The sequence below is a fragment of the Eleutherodactylus coqui genome, chromosome 1 (assembly GCF_035609145.1).
Source record: "Eleutherodactylus coqui strain aEleCoq1 chromosome 1, aEleCoq1.hap1, whole genome shotgun sequence".
NCBI classification, from domain to species: domain Eukaryota; kingdom Metazoa; phylum Chordata; class Amphibia; order Anura; family Eleutherodactylidae; genus Eleutherodactylus; species Eleutherodactylus coqui.
This window is the reverse complement of record NC_089837.1, coordinates 12,181-30,085: the sequence shown is the minus strand read 5'-3', so window position 1 is coordinate 30,085 and position 17,905 is coordinate 12,181. Positions and strand designations below refer to the sequence as shown.

The window sequence follows — 17,905 nt, the reverse complement described above, 5'->3', positions numbered from 1 at the left end:
AACCCACTGACTGCCCCATCTAACCACCCAAACCACTGACTGCTTTATCTACTGACCTAAACCCACTAACCACCTCCTCTACTAACCCAAACTCACCCACTGACAGCCCCATTTACCCACCCGCCACATCTAGTGACTCAAACCCACGGCCCTCTGCATCAACTGACCCAAACCCACCTGCCGCCTCATCCAATGGTCCGAACCCGCCCTCCATTCACCTACCACCCCATCTACCAGCTGACTGCCTTCTCTACTGAGCGTTTCAGCCATGCGCAGTTTCCGTAGCTCTTATTGCAGTGAATGGGGGCCACGCAAACAGCGCAGGAACGCTCAGATGCTCCCTCGGCCCTCGAGGGCTGGGTTTTCCCATCCAGGCATGTAAGCAGACAGAAGACCCCTTTAAGTGCTGTGATGCGTGTACACCAGATGGGGCCATATTGGTATCTCCCTCATTAGGGGTTCAGCTCTGCCACCTCGCCGTGGGGGTCATCATTTATTATATCATACACATCTTTAGAAGCCCCTCTGACCGCCGGCAGCCCCCACTACAGTCCCCTGCCCTGTAGAGCAATGGTTTCCAAACTTTTTCAGTCATGGAGCCTTTTTTGTAGCAAAAGTTTCTCGCGGAGCCCCAGAGGGTGTGGTCAGGGGAGGGGTTAGGGGCGTGACTTATCAAAACAGATGATTTTTACCTCCGTCATTATAAAAAGGACAGGGCCGTTTAAAAAAAAAAAAAAAAAAAGGGGAGGCTTGCTGGATAAACATGTATGTAAAAGGACTACGCTGCGGCATTACATGCCAATATCCACACGGCTCTGGTGCAGGTTTTCCCCACCCTGTGGATGAGACCAGTAATAGTGCCCCCATTATAACCCACCAGTAATAGCGCCCCCATTGGTCCCGGCCGCCTGTACTAAGGAAATCAGCATTCAGGACCTGCGGGCGGCACAGCAACGCAGATGACATTTCCTGGGGGTAGCTCATGTGATCCGCATTGCAATACCGACTGCAGGTCTGGCTATCCACACGCGGCTACAGCGGGGACCCAGACCCTGAGAAGCTGGAGTGTAAGCCTCGAGGTCCAGGTCTACCGCTTAGTCTGTACTTGTAGCGGCGCTCTGAAATATCGTGATAACTAGAGATGAGCGAGCATACGCCTTCAGGGACAATACTCGAGCGAGTATCCTCCTTTTCGAGTGCCGGTGGGAGTGAGCAGGGGGGAGCGGAGGGGGGATGGGAAGAGAGAGCTCCCCCCCACCCCCAAAAAGGACGGTACTCGCTCAAGTATTGCCCCTTAATGAGTATGCTCACGCATCTCTAGTGATAACGCAATTATACACCGACCCCCCTATATACCACTGAGACCCTGTCACTGCAGAGCATCGCTCCGCCCCAACTCACTGCAGAGTATGGCCCTGCTCTAACCTCATCCCCACAGAGCATCGCTCCACCTCAACTCACTGCAGAGTATCGAGCCTACCCCACCTCATCACTGCAGAGTATTGCCACTGTGCCAACTCTTTCTGAAGAGCATCGCCGCATCTAATTACTGCAGAGCATCACCCCACCTTATTGTTGCAAAGCATTGCCCCTGCCCCCACCTCCTCTTTTCAGAGTATCACCCCCCCATCACTGCAGAGCAACGACCCTGCCCACCTCCTCTTTGCAGAGTATCGCTCCTGCCCCACGTTATTACTGCAGAGTATCCTCGCTGCTCTCACTTCCTCTTAGAGTATCGCCCCTGCCTCCACCTCCTCTGCAGAGCATCGCACCACCTTCACTGCTAACTATCGCCCCTATCCTCACCTCCTCTTTGCAGAGTATCACCCTTGCCCAACCTCACCACAGCCGAGTATTTCCCTACTGCATCACTGCAGAGTATCGCCCCTGCACCAAATCCCTCTCTACGGAGTATCACCCCTGCCCTCCCCTCATGACTGCAGAGTATCGACTCACCCCACCGTCCTCTTTGCAGAGTATTGCCCTACGTCATCAGTGCAGAGCATCACCCCTCCTCCTTATAACTGCAGAGCATCGCCCCTGCACCCACCCTAATACCGCAGAGCATCGCCCCTGACAAAGCTCATAACTGCTAAGCATCGACCCACCTCATTACTGCAGAGCATCACCCCAGCCTCCACCTCATCACTGTGGAGCATTAACCCTGCCCGTATCTCCTCTCTGAAGAGTTTTGCCCTGGCCTCTAATAGAATGACACCACTTGTACCCTCCTCCCCACTGCTGCAGAGTATCGCACTACATGAGCTCTATTCATGACCTGGCGCCGGAAATCCATCAGACCAATGAGGAGGCGGGAGGTGAGATAAGCCGGAAAGGGGCGTGTACATTAAAATGATTAACATAGTGAACACGCCCACACACCCCGCCAATCAGGAGCCGATCCGGAAGAAATAACAGTGCGGTGCATGATGGGAGCCGGGGAATTCCCAACACGAGGACGGAGGGAGCGATAAAGCGCAACAGCCGAGAGAGAACCGGGGCGGAAATATATATACTGTATACATAGGAGGACCGGTGAGTGATAACCGCTGTGTATTACTGTATACAGCTAGGAGATAACCAGGGTGTGTATTACTGTATACATAGTAGGCCCTGTGAGTGATAACCTCCATGTATATATGTATACAGGTAGGAGATAACGTGTGTGTGTGTATGTATGTGTATATATATATATATATATATATATATATATATATATATATATATATACACACACACACACACAGCTAGGACCGATGAGGGATAACCCGTGCGTGTATATACTGTATACAGCTAGGAGATAACTGGGGGACATATATGTCTGGTTATCTACTAGCTGTATACAGTAATAAAAATATATATATATATATACACACACACACACACACGTTATCAATCACCGGTTATCACACACATATACACACACACACGTCATCACTAACTGGTCCTCCTATGTATACAGTGTGTATATGTGTGTGTGTATGTGTATATATATATATATATATATACTGTATACATAGGAGGACCAGTTAGTGATGACGTGTGTGTGTGTGAGATAACCAGTGATTGATAACGTGTGTGTGTGTGTGTGTGTGTGTGTGTGTGTGTATATATGTATACCTGTTCCACTCTTTGATCCCCCTCACTGTGTAATATCTAATCTGTGTCTCCTCCCTTTCAGTTTCATCCCATTGCTTCTAGTCTTCCCTTGTGCAGATGAGAATAGGGCTGATCCCTCTGTACTGTGACAGCCCTTCAGATATTTGTAGACTATTAAAGGGGTTGTCCCGCGCCGAAACGGGTTTTTTTTTTTTGACTTCTTACTTACCTGCTGAAGATGGCCGCCGGGATCTTCTCCCTTGGTGGACCGCAGGGCTTCTGTGCGGTCCATTGTAGATTCCAGCCTTCTGATTGGCTGGAATCGGCACACGTGACGGGGCGGAGCTACACGGAGCCCCATTGAGAAAAGAAGACCCGGACTGCGCAAGCGCGTCTAATTTGGCGATTAGACGCTGAAAATTAGACGGCTCCATGGAGACGAGGACGCTAGCAACGGAGCAGGTAAGTGAAAAACTTCTGTATGGCTCATATTTAATGCACGATGTACATTACAAAGTGCATTAATATGGCCATGCAGAAGTGTATACCCCCACTTGCTTTCGCGGGACAACCCCTTTAAGTCTTCTCTCAGCTTTTACTAAACGATTGATGATTAGGTGAAGGCTGGACTGGTGTTGGCGGCATTAGCTCTTAAAATGACCTAATATCACGTTCAGGAGACGTGAAAGACTATGCTTTAGTGTTGGTCAATATATGTATGTGGACATTTGTGAGGTGTCATTTATTGGAGTCTCCACACAGGTGTGCGGCAGTCTCACAACCAGGTACAAACTTCCAGACTGAGTACTGCTGTATCCATAGCAACTGAGGCCACAGGGATTTGTGGGGGATGTAGTCTGCCCCTAATCCCTCATTCAGTGCACAAGGATAAAGGACATGTGATGTCACTGTCATGTGATCAGTTGGCGGAGCTAAGAGCCGGCAATTGACATCACAGGTGCTGTCAGGCTCTGCATGTACGTCACATAAAACAGACACAGAGCTGGGAGATAACTGGGTTGTACGTATATAGGGCTGGTGAGTGTGTGATCTATCACAAACATTAGTTGATGTCTGTAACATAGCATGTTGTGCTGAATGAAGACGGTGTCCATCTAGTTCAATCTGTTTCAACCAACCCCACCTTCCTTGTTGATCCAGAGGAAGGCAAAAAATCCCAATGAGGCAGAAGCCAATTAGCCCATTCCTTCCTGACTCCATAGTGGCAGTCAGAATAATCCCTGGACCAACCTCTGATAGTTCCTCCCGGACTCCAAGACCCGGATCACCAACCCCGCTGGTCACCTAATGTCTATATCCCGTAATATCACAGTGCTCTGGAACAGTGTTCCCAACTCCAGTCCTCAGGGACCACAAACAGGTCATGTTTTCAGGATCTCCTATGGAAAGAACACTGCTGGCAATGTCTGAGGCACCAACAATAATTACATCACCTGTGTAACACTGAGGGAATCCTGAAAACATGACCTGTTGGTGGTCCCTGAGGACTGGAGTTGGGGAACACTGGTCTTGAAAGACATCTAGTCCCTCTTGAATCCCTTTATGGATTTTGCCTTTACCATGTCCTCTGGCAGAGCTTTCCAGTCTCACTGCTCGTACAGTAAAGAACCCCCTTCTGTGTTGGTGATGAAACCTGCTTTTTTTCCTCTAGACGTAGCGGATGCCCTCTTGTTACCGTCGCAGTCCTGGGTAATAATATAATAATAATCTATATTTGTATAGCGCCAACTTATTCCGCAGGGTATAAATAGATCATGGGAGAAATCCTTGTATTGTCCCCTAATGGATTTGTACAGAGTTTTTTCTGCCGCTCCCTGATGAGGCTTCTCATTGAATGATAGGTGGCAGTTAATTATATTGTGGTAATCAGGATTTTATTTTTTCTCCCTGTATTTCTACCCACATAGATTCCACCTGTTCATCTCCTACCCCTATATCCTCCCGTAGCCTCGGCATTAAGTACGGTTTAACGTACAGACAAACCCCTCCCCCTTTCTGTTCCCCATGGTCTCTTCTGAAGAGATTGTAAGGCCTCCTTCCCACGAACGGATTTATGCTGCGTAAATCCGCGGCAAAAATCCGCTGCGTTGCCCCCTGCTATTAGGTTCTATTGAACCTAATAGCACAATGCTCACGGTGCGGAATTCCACCGTGGAATTTCGCACCGTGAAATCTCCCGTCCTCACCCGCAGCATGTTCTATTTGCCGCGGGTGTACGCGCTGACGGCTTCCATTGCAGTCAATGGAAGCCGTCCGTTCATGCTATCTCCCGCTGCAACCAGCGGAAGATAGCGTGAAAAAACGCTTCCCCGCCTACCGCCGCGCGGCCGGCGCGCGTCGCGTGACGCTATCTTCCGCTGGTAAGTATGGGGTCTCTGGGGGGCGCCGTGACGGGCTTCACTGCGGAATATTACGCGGCGGAGCCCGTCACGCTCGTGTGAAGCCGGCCTAACCCTGTAAATTTGCCGTCCAATCGCACTTGTCATCAAGCCATGTTTCCGTTATTCCGACTATAGCATAGTTTTCATCAGTCATTCTCGCTTCAAGCTCACCCACTTTACCAATCAGTCTTAGAGTTCTTGCATTCGTAGCCATACAATTTATATGGTTGTGCTAATGGTACTATCAGTTCTAACTGTACTAACCTCACCCCCTGCTCGACCCCCATTCCCATTACTTGGACCCAGGTCGCTATCTACACTGTCTACTCCCCCACCCCCTGCTTCTCTTTTTGCCCTCCCCCACAGTCCCTAGTTTAAACATGAACCTGAACCCCTAGTTTGAACCTGAACCCCCTTCCTTCTTGCACCAACTCTGGAGCCACTTGTTTACCTCCCTAAGATCCTGCTGCCTTTCTAGTGTGGCTTGTGGTGCAGGTAGTATTTCTGAGAAAGCACCTTGGAGGTCCTCGCCCTAAGCTTGGATCCTAGGTCCCTAAAATCGTTTTTGAGGGTCCTCCATTGACCTCTAATTTGTTCATTATTGCCAATGTGCACCATGACCGCTGGATCCTCACCAGCCTCTCCCAGTAATCTGTCAATCCGATCCGCGATGTGTCGAACTCGAGTGCCAGGAAGACAACACACCGTTCGACGATCCCGGTCTTTATGGCAGATTGCCCTCTGTTCCCCTAATAATTGAGTCCCCCACCACTAGGTCTTGTCTAGCCTGCCCTGCGCTTCCCCCAGTGGTGCTTGTAAAGTTGGCAAATGAGGGGAATGCCATTACAGAGCAGACTTGTTGGGTTGTGCCAGTTCAGGACTAGCCTCCCTGGTTCTCTTCCCTTTACCCCTTCTATCTGTCACCCACCTAGCTGCCTGCTCCCCCCTGCTCTTCCGTACTACCATCCGCCTCTACCCCAGTGAGTGCTCAGTGAGCAGCAAACTCCTTTCCATGTTGTCAATGGATCTCAGTGTTGCCAGTCACTCATTTAAATCCAGGATTTGGGCTTCCAAATGTGCGACGAGCACGCATCTTGTGCAACAGTGAGCGCCCTCAATCGGCTGATTGCACAAGTAGCACACCAGACAGCATTTTCAAGCATAGGGCTAATCCTAATGGGGATCTACAATTTACTTGCTGATCGGCCTCCCCTGCTCCAGACTCTATCCCTTCCAGTCCATTCTGAATGTAGCAGCCAGGCTCATCTTCCTGTCCAGCCGCTACTCGGCCGCCTCTGCCCTGTGCCGGTCACTGCACTGGCTGCCCGTTAAATACAGAATTCAATTTTAAACTCAGTACCTTCATCCATAAAGCTCTCCACAGTGCTGCTTTACCTTACATCGCCTCCCTCATCTCAATCCATCACCCAGCCCACGTCCTCTGCTCTGTTAACAAAATCAGACTGAGTGCCCCTTGAATTCGAACCTCTCGTTCCCACCTCCAAGACTTCTCCAGAGCTGCACCAATCCTCTAGAACGCACTACCAAAGGCTATCCAGGACTCTCAAAACTTCAGGCGTGGTCTAAAATCATACCTCTTCAGGGAAGCATACCATATCTCCTAAACTAAACCCCTCTGTATGCCGCATGATAACATGCTCCCTGACGCACTGACTGCAATCCCTGCTAGCCACCGTCAGCTGCCACTTGCAGTCACACTGTTCTTGCCGTCACACGGCTAAATGTCTGACCATTGTTTGTGTATAGCATCCCTCACTCTCCACCCCCCTATACCTACACATCTCCAGCCCCTTGACCTTCTGTATCACCCCATTATTTGTAGTATGTAAGCTCGTTGGAGCAGGACCCTCACTCCTACGGTTTCCTTCAACTAAATACTATGTAACCGTGGTTCTGTAACTTCTGTATTCCCCCTGTCTTTGTAAGTGCTGTGGAATATTTTGGTGCTATACAAATAAAGATTTATTATTATTGTGAAGATTGACTAGATCACACTCTAGTGATCAGTGGACTGTACACACCTGCGATATACGGCACTCTAATGATCACTGGACTGTACACACCCGCGATATACGGCACTCTAATGATCACTGGACTGTACACACCCGCGATATACGGCACTCTAGTGATCACTGGACTATACACACCCGCGATATACGGCACTACAATGATCACTGGACTGTACACACCTGCGATATACGGCACTACAATGATCACTGGACTGTACACACCCGCGATATACGGCACTACAATGATCACTGGACTGTACACACCTGCGATATACGGCACTACAATGATCACTGGACTGTACACACCCGCGATATACGGCACTACAATGATCACTGGACTGTACACACCCGCGATATACAGCACTACAATGATCACTGGACTGTACACACCCGCGATATACAGCACTACAATGATCACTGGACTGTACACACCCGCGATATACAGCACTACAATGATCACTGGACTGTACACACCCGCGATATACGGCACTACAATGATCACTGGACTGTACACACCCGCGATATACGGCACTCTAGTGATCACTGGACTGTACACACCCGCGATATACGGCACTCTAGTGATCACTGGACTGTACACACCCGCGATATACGGCACTCTAGTGATCACTGGACTGTACACACCCGCGATATACGGCACTCTAGTGATCACTGGACTGTACACACCCGCGATATACGGCACTCTAATGATCACTGGACTGTACACACCCGCGATATACGGCACTCTAGTGATCACTGGACTATATATCGTTAGTTTATACAGTCTAATCATCCTCTAACATATTCAGCAGCAGATTTGGGGGTTTAATTACCAACAAACTGCAGTCCGCAATCCTCACATCACTGACAAGAGGAAGGTCCAAGGTTTGTATCTGTTTTCTCTCAGAAAGATGAACCATCAACTGATCTTCCGTGTTCTATTGGTGAAATAAATGAATGTAGGCTATATATAAGCTGAGAGGTGGTGAGGGAACACTTAGCTAATTTACATTAATTCAAGTCTTAAGGTCCAGTTGAATGACATCCTAGGATACTAAAGGAAACAGCGGAGGTAATTGCTGAACCACTCACCATAATCCTTGAAAATTCCTAAAGAACAGGAGACATCTCAGAAGATTGGAGAAGGGCAAATGTTGTCCCTATCTTCAAAAGAGGGAAGAAGGTGGATCCAGGAAACTACAGGCCTGTGAGCCTGACCCCTATACAGGAAAAGATCTTTGAACAAATTATTAAGCAGCATGTATGCAAGTACTTGGATGAGAATGGAGTAATTAACCAGAGCAGCATGGGTTTGTAACAAACAAGTCATGCCAGACAAATATAATTTCCTTCTATGACAGAATCACTGACTGGGCTGATCAGGGAAATGCGGTGGATATAGTATATCTTGACCCTAGTAAAGCATTTGACAAAGTATCTCATACCATACTTATTGAAAAAATGACCAAATCTGGGATTGACAAGGCAACTGTTAGGATGGAAGAATGTATCAAGTGGGACCACAAGGCTCTGTCCTAGGCCCAGTGTTGGTCAACATTGTTATAAATGATCTGGAGGAGGAAATTGATGGGAAACTGATCATATTTGCTGATGACGCAAAGTTAGGAGGGATAGCTAACACTAGGGAAGAGAGGGAGAGTATTCAAAAAGATCTACAAAAGCTTGAACAGTTGGCGGTGATTAACAGAATGGTATTTAAGGAGAATAAATGCAAAGTCTGACATTTGGGCAAGAGGAATTGGGCTAAGCAGCAGCACATGTGAAAAAGACTTGGGTATACTAATAGATCATAGACTGAACATGAGTCAACAGTGTGATGCAGCAGCCAAAAAGGCAAACACAATTCTGGGATGAGGAGCATAGATTCTAAATCACATGAGGTCATTATCCTCCTCTACTCTTTCTTAGTCAGACTTCATCTGGAATACGGTGTCCAGTTCTGGGCACTCCAATTTACAAACCACATTGAGAAACTAGAGCAAGTTCAGAGAAGAGTTACCAAGATGTTGAGCGGTCTACACATCATGTCCTATCAGGAACGGTTAAAGGATCTGGGAATGTTTAGCAGAAGAGAAGGCTGAGAGGAGACTTAATAGCTGTCTACAAATATCTGAAGGGCTGTCACAGTACAGAGGGATCAGCCCTATTCTCATCTGTACAAGGAAAGACTAGAAGCAATGGGATGAAACTGAAAGGGAGGAGACACAGATTAGATATTAGACAGTGAGGGGATCAATGAGTGGAACAGGTTGCCACAGGAGGTGGGGAGTTCTCCTTCAGTGGAAGTGTTCAGAGGCTGGAAAAATCTGTCTGGGATGATTTAGTGAATCCTGCATTAAGCAGGGGGTTGGACCTGATGACCCTGGAGGTCCCTTCCAACCCTACCATTCTATGACAGACCAGTCACTTCCACCTTCTGCCACAGAATGGCGCTGGGTGTCTTTTATATGAGACATTCGTGGGTGACCAGCGCTGTTCGTTTCGCAGATGCAACAAAGTTCAACCTATTTTCTGTGGCTCTTGACAAGGCGGCTGTTTCTTGGAATCACCGCCAGAATTTACGTCGCACTTGAGTAATGGATTCACACTTTCTCCTGCGGTGTCGCCATTTTCCTGTAAACCACAAGACCCAGCGCTGCAATGTGGCAGAATATGGAACGTGCCAATCTGTTGGGGGTGAGAATTGTGTTCCTCTTGTAGTTTGTAACTAAATCCCCAAATCTGCCCCTTCATTCTCATTAACCCTGTATATTCTGGAACGGCGGTGCTCTCCAAACAGCACCCCCCCTATATTGCATACATTCTTCCTGTCGTTGTGCGGGTTGTCTCTAGGTGGCGCTATGCATCCTGCCTCATGTCTTACAGTATAATGTCCTCTCTTCTCTCTGCAGTAACATGGACCTACCTAGTGATGGTGCTATGGAGCCTCCTCTGAGTCAGGAAACCTTTGAGGACCTCTGGAGTCTGTAAGTGTCACTACATGTTCGGGTCTGGAGGAATCTCATGTCTGCAGGTTTTGCCTAATCTGTGATACCAGACATGACCAGTGGACAGACGTGGCGCACTGCTATCCGAACTGCCTGTAAACCTTCTGTATGTCCCTGGAGATCAGTCACTTTCCTTATATAGGAATGCTGAGCTAAACTGTTCACCGACCTCCCCCACCCCCTCCTTCTGTATTGTCCCCATAGGGAAAGGGGCAATGGGCCCATGGCCCCCTCCTATATTGCCCCCCCCCCCCCCCTCCACAGGGAAAAGGGGGAGGCGTTGGTTGATGTCATGATCTTTGTTCCTACAGGCTGCCGGCTTCTAATATCCAGGCGGGTATGCTGGGCAGTGACCCTGTACTGCTCCCCCTCTCGGGTGTCCCCCAGGTAGGTATTTCTGGGGTGTGTCACTATTGTCTGTTATTGCCCACCTTGTTCTCATGGAGTCTTTCTTCCAGGACTTTGAGTACCCGCTGACGGCAGTGCAGGAGGAGGGGGTGAGCTCCACATTTGCCCCAGTGCCCACCTCAGCTGTGCCCTCCACTGAGGATTACCCTGGGCAGCACGCTTTAAAGCTGGAGTTCCCGCAGAATGGGACGGCCAAGTCTGTGACCTGCACAGTGAGTACGGACATGTCTGACTAGTCGGCCATGAGCTCCTCCCGGGGGTACTGAAGACCCTCTGCCCTGTCCTTCCAGTATTCTCCGGACCTCAACAAGCTCTTCTGTCAGTCAGCGAAGACCTGTCCGGTGATGATCCATGTGCAGAGCGTACCCCCCGGCGGAGCGGTTGTGCGTGCCGTGGCTGTATATAAGAAGTCGGAGCACGTGGCTGAGGTGGTCAGACGATGCCCTCACCATGAGAGGAGCGAGCATGGGGACGGTGAGTGCGTTCAGGATGGTGGGGTGTGTGACCCTTGGAGGGGTATATAGCACTTTTGTGTGTGTATGTTTGTTTTATATACATACACACACACACTTTTTTTCCTCCTCACTGGAGGTGTACAGGGATATCCTGGAGGAGGGATGTGTACTGGAGGAGGAAAGCGATGTTTGGGGGTATATTGCAGTAGGGGCTGCTTATGGTCTGTTATCTACCCTGTAGCAACGGGGGGGATAACTCTGCAGTCGTACACAGTGTGCCGCTCTTCCATCTGCTTCCTTCTCTTTACTGGCAGACTTTGCTCCGAGAAATCACCTCATTCGCGTGGAGGGTACTTCTCAGGCTTATTACAGTGAGGACGCCAACGGTCGGCACAGCGCCTGTGTTCCCTATGAGGTGCCGCAGGTAAGAACTATTGGATACTCCTCCGGGGGCCTTATCTGGCTGGGGGGCTTTACTTACCCAATGTGCTCCTGTCCACAGGTGGGCTCCGAGTGCACTGTTCTTCTCCTGAACTATATGTGTAACAGTTCCTGCATGGGTGGAATGAACCGCCGGCCAATCATGACCATCATCACGTTGGAGTCTAAGGAGTAAGTGTGAGACATGCTCCCTACCTTGTCCCTGGCGCTGACTCTCCCCCACCCCATGTCGGTGGATTCTTTGCTCCCTACCTTGTCCCTGGCGCTGACTTCCCCTCCCCATGTCGGTGGCTCCTGTTCTTTACTCTGGTTCTGACGCTGACTTCACCCTCCCTGTTTCGGTGGCTCCTCTGCTCCGTACCTTGTTCCTGGTGCTGATGCCCCCTCTTTGTGGCGGTGGCTCCTCTGCTCTCTAGCGCTGACTCCCCCTTCCCGTGTCGGTGGATCCTCTGCTCCCTTTCTTGTCCCTGGCACTGACTCCCGCTCTGTGTCTGTGGCTCCTATACTCCCTACTTTGGTGCTGGTGCTGACTCCACCCTCCTCGCGTTGGTGGCTCCTGTGCTGGCGCTGACTCCCCCCTCCCCGCGTCTGTGGCTCTTCTGCTGACTCCCCCTCCCCGCGTCGGTGGCTCCTCAGCTTCTCCAGTGTTCTTGTCTCACTGGTTATGATGTAACAGGAATCTCCTTACCTACATGTGCTCTCATTCCTTTAAGGGGCTTACTCCTGGGACGTCGGAGCTTCGAGGTTCGGATCTGTGCTTGCCCAGGACGGGATCGCCGGACAGAGGAAGAAAATCTGGAGAAGAAGGAGCAGAAAACTAGTGTAAAGAGAGGTGGGAGGAGTTGGGGAAATGTGGGGGTGGGGGATGTCACATGTCATGTATGCTGACACCTTGTATCTATTGGATTTTAGCTCCGGTGATGACTCCTCTCTCGGATTCTACTCTTCCGAAGAAGGAGGAGGAGATCTTCATGTTCAAGGTACTGTGCTGTCCACATGTCCATCCGTGTTCCCGTTTCTCCACCATATTCCTGACCTTTGCTTCCCCCCTCTGTGTAGGTGAAGGGTCGCGAGCGTTATGAGATGCTGAAGAGGATCAATGATGCTCTGGAGTCACAGGATAATCTGCAGAAACTGTAAGTACAAGGGCCTGTAATTCCACTGTTCATGGGGTTACGTTGTTAGTCCCAGGTCCTGGGATGTGCCCTCCTTGGGTCCTGATGAGGAGGTGGCCATGTTTTACTGCAGGCTGTGAAGGGAGGCCTTGGTTGACTTATTTTATGCTGTATTGTGTGGTGCTGACATCTAGTGGACAGTAAGAAAGCTGCCAGTATACTCCAACTCCAGTCCTGAGGACCCCCCAACAAGTCATGTTCTCAGGATATCCTATAGTAAGGACCCTGAGGAAATCCAGAAAAGGACATGTTTGGGTGCCTTCAGGACTGGAGTTGGAGGAAACGCTGTCTTAACCCTTTTCCTTCCCACTTTTGGCGGGACGAGTTGTATTTTTCACTGGTGCTCTTTAAGGTTTCATATGATATACTGCAAAACTTTAAAATATTTCAAAGTGGAGTAACATGGGGGGTGGGGGCACAATTCCGCCATCTTTGAGTCTTGTTTTTATGGCGTACACACTGTGGCAAAATGACAACACCTTATTCTGTGGGTTGGTGCGATTAAGCCGATACCAGATTTAAGTTGGGTTTCTTCGATTTCTTTTCCTAAAGATGATTTTACTTTCTGCTGCCGTCATTATTTTTCCGCTGACTCATTTGTGTGAGCTCGTTTTTGCAGGGTGTCCTGTAGTTGCTATTTGTATTGTCTTGGAGTTTCTTCTTGATTGCTTTTTTAGAGATGAGGTAACCAAAAAAAAACTGAATTTTGGTGTAATTTTGTTTTTGTTTATTGCCCAGTGATGACGAGTGTTTTGTAGTTTAGTTTTTCATTGTAAATTCAGGACTCTGGAATAGCAATTGGGGCATTTAATTGCTGTTGTCAGAATTGGCAGCACATAAAGGGTTAATGGCCACTGCTGATCAGCAGTCAGACAAAGCCAGCCGTAGATGAATGAGCTTCCTGAGACTACATTAACAAATGCAGGTCATACAACTCCGTATCTTCATGCTGATACTACCCAACAAATACAAGTGGGAGAAGGAAGGGGGTTATTCACAGCAGAGCTCTTGTCTGGGGAAGGGGAGACAATGGCCGTCTCTAAATGGGAATATCAGCAGGCAGGGGAAGCTGATAAACCGCAGTAACTGCATTCCAGCTATTGAAGGCGGGCATTGGGATTATAAAGCGGACAAAAACCTGGATGCTGAATATAACCCTAAGGCCTAACCCTCACTATCTCCCCCTTTTAGATGGGCAACGGTGGTCGATCGCTATAGATCACTTCCAAAGCCCATCCCGGTCGCCTCGTCTTGACTGGACTTACTTTTTTTTTTTTTTTTAAGTGCTGAACGGAGAAATCATTCTGTTAGAGCGCTAGACTCCATCGGAAGTGTCTGCCATTTTGCCCCGCCACCAGCTGAGGCGGTTGTGGTCCTTCACCATGGTGAAGTTTCACCCGTATAAATATGGCTGTAACTTCTCTAGGGCCCACAGAATTGCGAAGCAGTCTTTCTCCTCCATGGCGTATGCCACCTCTCTGGTAAAGGTTAAAGCTCAGGGTGGTGTTCTCCCCTTGCGTTTAGCTGGCTGAGAAAGGCGCCACGGCCCTAAGCGCTGGCATCCATCTGTACCACAAACCACCTGGTGAAGTCTGGCGCCTGCAGGACCAGAGTGTTGGAGAAATCGGTCTTCAGGGTACAAATGGCTGCTCTCATTCTGAGATGCAGCTCACTACCTGAGGCAGACTTTTCTTGGACGGTGAGGGGCTTGGCCAGGGTACTGTAGTGCCAGCAGTCAGACAGCCGGCACTCGCTGTGTATGGAGTGGGATTGGCTCACAATCACTCTCCATACAAACCCTGCACACCTGTATGTCCTGAGTGTGAAGAGGTTAAAGGGGTCATAATTATTGATCTAGCCTAAGGTTAGTGGCGGCCATATTCCTGACAGCCTTCTCGGCCTGTGACATCCGTTAGTCACTTGGTGTTCGGCAGCTCTGACCTATTTCAGTGAATGAGGCGACGCCGCGCTGCCGTATACATTGAAGAGGCCATAGCCTCGCAGAGTACTGTGGCCCCTTCTGCAGATCAGTGGGGGTGCTAGGAGTTGGGACCCCATTGATCTAATGGTTATCTTAGAGGTTGTCTGAGCAGCTAACATCCCAGTATGGCTGAGTCCTGTGGCTGTCCATATGATGCCACAGGTTCTGTGCTTGTGATGGCTGGAGCTGGTTATTAGGTGTGGAGACCGTTGAGGGTCACATGGGGTGAGGTTCCCATTGACTGCTATCTTGTGTGCTGCTTAGCAGACCTTATTGTCAACTTCTTTTGTAGGGCCATGAAATGCAAGAAGTGTCGTGAGGATATCAAACCCAAGAAAGGAAAGAGGCTGCTGGTGAAGGATGAGCAGGACTCGGAGTGACCCGCAGACCCCTACCCCGCTCACTTTATTACCGCTTTTCTAACGATCACTGCCAGTTCCTTTTTCATTTGTCTGTCTTTTTTTAATAAAAGGTTTCCTCTAATCCAGTCTGTCAATCTTCTTGTTGGCAGATAGGGCAGGGCTTGTGCCTGCTGTGCGGAGGACAATGGTGGGCATGGATGGATGGCCCTGGAGAGGTGCTTTTGCTCTTTGATAGATGTTGCTGATTTCATTTGCTAACAGCTTGCCGCCTGCTGAGCAGAACAAGGTGTCCGCTACCCTGCGATGTCAGGGGTGTTCTGGCGGCCTATAATGCCCATTATACTCCTATACCCCTCATTCCACACATACGAAGAACTGACTCCCTATAGAACTTCTCAACATGTACAAAAAGATTCTGGTAAAAGTGGTGTTTAACCCTTTCCGGTCCATCTTTTGATTTGAGGGTTTCCCATGCGACTTGCTGTTTCTGCCCATGTACAACGGTGCCATTTGCTGGCTAAAGCCAGTAACTACATAATGTGTCAGAGCAGCCGGCAGAATATTGTAAGTATACCCTGTCTGACGTCTTCCAACATCTGATATGTACAGGCTTTAGTGATTGTTGGAAGACATTCGGTGGATTGGAAAGGATTAATTGGCTGGTCAGGTGTGCCCAGCATTGCCCTGTTGCAGGCCATATAATGCAGAGTCCCGGCGACCACAGGGACGGTATGCCGGTTAGGTTGACATGAATAACTCTCCTCTGTTCTTTGGGTATGGCCTGCACGAGAGGTTAGTCAATTGGCTAAAGATTTTGTATGCAGCTGCTGAAACGTTTCTGTTGCTGGGTCGGCTCATCTACACTATTGAGGTTGCGTCTGGTGTCTTGTCAGGGCTGTCCTTTTGAAGTTCGCTGCTGTATGTATTTGATCACATTCATGGGAGGGTTCATTGTGAGTCTATGGTGGGCTCGGGGATGGACTGGGCAGCCCAGAAGCCACTCTGAAGGCTGTAGAGTATTGGGCGATGACACTGTGTACTCAAGGGGAGATGGAGTACATGTCGGACCACTACTCAGAGGCTTCTAGGTGTGAGAAGTTAGAAAGGGGACAATCCTAGGTTTTGTGTCTTGAAAACCATTTTGGTGCCCCAAGGTTCAGTTAAACATCTGGGTATCAAATGGGGCTTGATGTAGGGGATCGGAAATCTCCTTGGCAAGTGGGTCCTGTTGACATGTCCAGAAGCATCTGCCATCTTCTGGTATGAATGAATTGTTGACTTGATTCTGCAAGTCAATACGATCAAAGACTTACTAAACTTTTTTTTAATTCAATAATTTTTAATTGAATTTGTCATTTTTTTCCCCCAAACATAAGCTTGCGTTTCTAGCCAAGATGACAAAGGCTCATAGGTTTCAGAATGTTACATACCCCCACAAATGAACCCATTTTAAAACCTATATCCCGTAATGTATTCACTGAGGGGGGTGAGGAGTATCTTGACCCCAGTTTTTTTCTCCAGGAATTAATGCAATTTAGGGGAGAAAAAACAAAATGTTTTATATATTACATTATATTTCTGTAGTGCACATGAAAATGAGGATGTACACCTCAGCATGGATACTCCTGTTTGTCTTGTTCAGAAACATATCCATTGTGGCCCTAGTCTTATGTCCATATGTACAACGGGATCAGCTGGTGGCTTTCAGAACTAAGATGACTGACACCCGGCTGGCCTGGATTTTTCTGAGGGTGTGTGGGATCAGTGGGAAGGGGGGAAAGGCGTAGGCCAAGTCCATGTCCCAGCTTTGAGACAGGGCATCTACTCCGCAGGGGTTGTCTCTTGGGTTGAGCGAGTAAAAGTCCCGGCACTTTGTATTTTCCCTTGTGGCGAACAGATCTATCTGCGGTTCTCCCCACTGGCAGGTTAGTTGGTTGAAGACTCGCTGGTTCCGGCCCCATTCTCCTGGAAGGACGCTCTGTCTGCTCAGGAAGTCGGCAACGACGTTTGTGGACTCTTTTAGATTAATCGCTGAAAGGGACCGCATGGTGGATTCCGCCCAGCGGAGTATATTTGCCGTCAGTTGTTGGAGGTGTGGGTGTCGCGTTCCCACCTGGTGACAAACAAACGACAGGGCTGTCATATTATCGGTCAAGATTTTAACGTGCCTTCCTCTTAAATGGGGTTCTGCCGCACGAAGAATCTCCAAGATCGCTCTTAATTCTCTATAATTAGATGAGCGTTTTGCTACTTGGGAGTCCCAGGTTCCCTGTAGATTTAGGTCGGCTACTTGCGCTCCCCATCCTGTTTTGCTGGCATCTGTTGTGATGGATATGGCGGGTTCCCGTGACCAGGAGGTACCTTTACTCAGGTTCCTCTGTGAGGTCCACCAGCGTAGGGATTCTTAAACTTGGACGGTCAGGCTCACCTCATCTAGGGAGGTCTGCCGTTTGTCCCACCTGGTAAGGATGAACCCTTGTAGTTGCCGAGTATGGGCCCATGGAATTATCTGTATGCAGGCTGTCAGAATACCGAGCACTTTCATTG

At 49.1% G+C, this 17,905-nt stretch overlaps 2 protein-coding genes across 7 annotated transcripts in view; one reads left to right on the top strand and one right to left on the bottom strand.

Moving 5' to 3' along the window:
* LOC136617135 (monocarboxylate transporter 13-like) overlaps positions 1-2,294 on the bottom strand; it is a 38,355-nt gene extending 36,061 nt beyond the window's left edge. The window contains exon 1 of one of the 6 annotated variants that reach the window (XM_066594236.1): positions 2,279-2,294. The gene's annotated coding sequence lies outside the window, so the exon portion shown is untranslated. Of the gene's footprint in view, positions 1-1,656; positions 1,885-1,956; positions 2,030-2,108; positions 2,237-2,278 lie in introns of those variants that run through there. The other 5 variants (XM_066594240.1, XM_066594234.1, XM_066594237.1 and 2 more) reach the window with 5 other exon arrangements.
* A 96-nt stretch (positions 2,295-2,390) lies between these two features.
* On the top strand, positions 2,391-15,479 carry TP53 (tumor protein p53). Its single transcript, XM_066594233.1, has 11 exons — positions 2,391-2,535; positions 10,441-10,515; positions 10,848-10,923; positions 10,995-11,156; positions 11,235-11,418; positions 11,714-11,823; positions 11,902-12,011; positions 12,554-12,672; positions 12,753-12,820; positions 12,900-12,976; positions 15,289-15,479. The coding sequence occupies exons 2-11, from the start codon at positions 10,445-10,447 to the stop codon at positions 15,374-15,376; spliced, it is 1,065 nt and encodes a 354-aa protein (XP_066450330.1). The 5' UTR covers positions 2,391-2,535; positions 10,441-10,444; the 3' UTR covers positions 15,377-15,479.
* The last annotated feature ends 2,426 nt before the right edge of the window (positions 15,480-17,905 follow it).

What these genes read in the sequence shown, in the direction of transcription:
- TP53 (XM_066594233.1), top strand. Translation starts at nt 10,445, where the DNA reads ATGGACCTACCTAGTGATGGTGCTATGGAGCCTCCTCTGAGTCAGGAA. An exon ending in CCCTCTCGGGTGTCCCCCAG is followed by an intron (nt 10,924 to 10,994) that starts GTAGGTATTTCT and finishes TCTTTCTTCCAG; the next exon opens with GACTTTGAGTACCCGCTGAC. An exon ending in CCAAGTCTGTGACCTGCACA is followed by an intron (nt 11,157 to 11,234) that starts GTGAGTACGGAC and finishes CTGTCCTTCCAG; the next exon opens with TATTCTCCGGACCTCAACAA.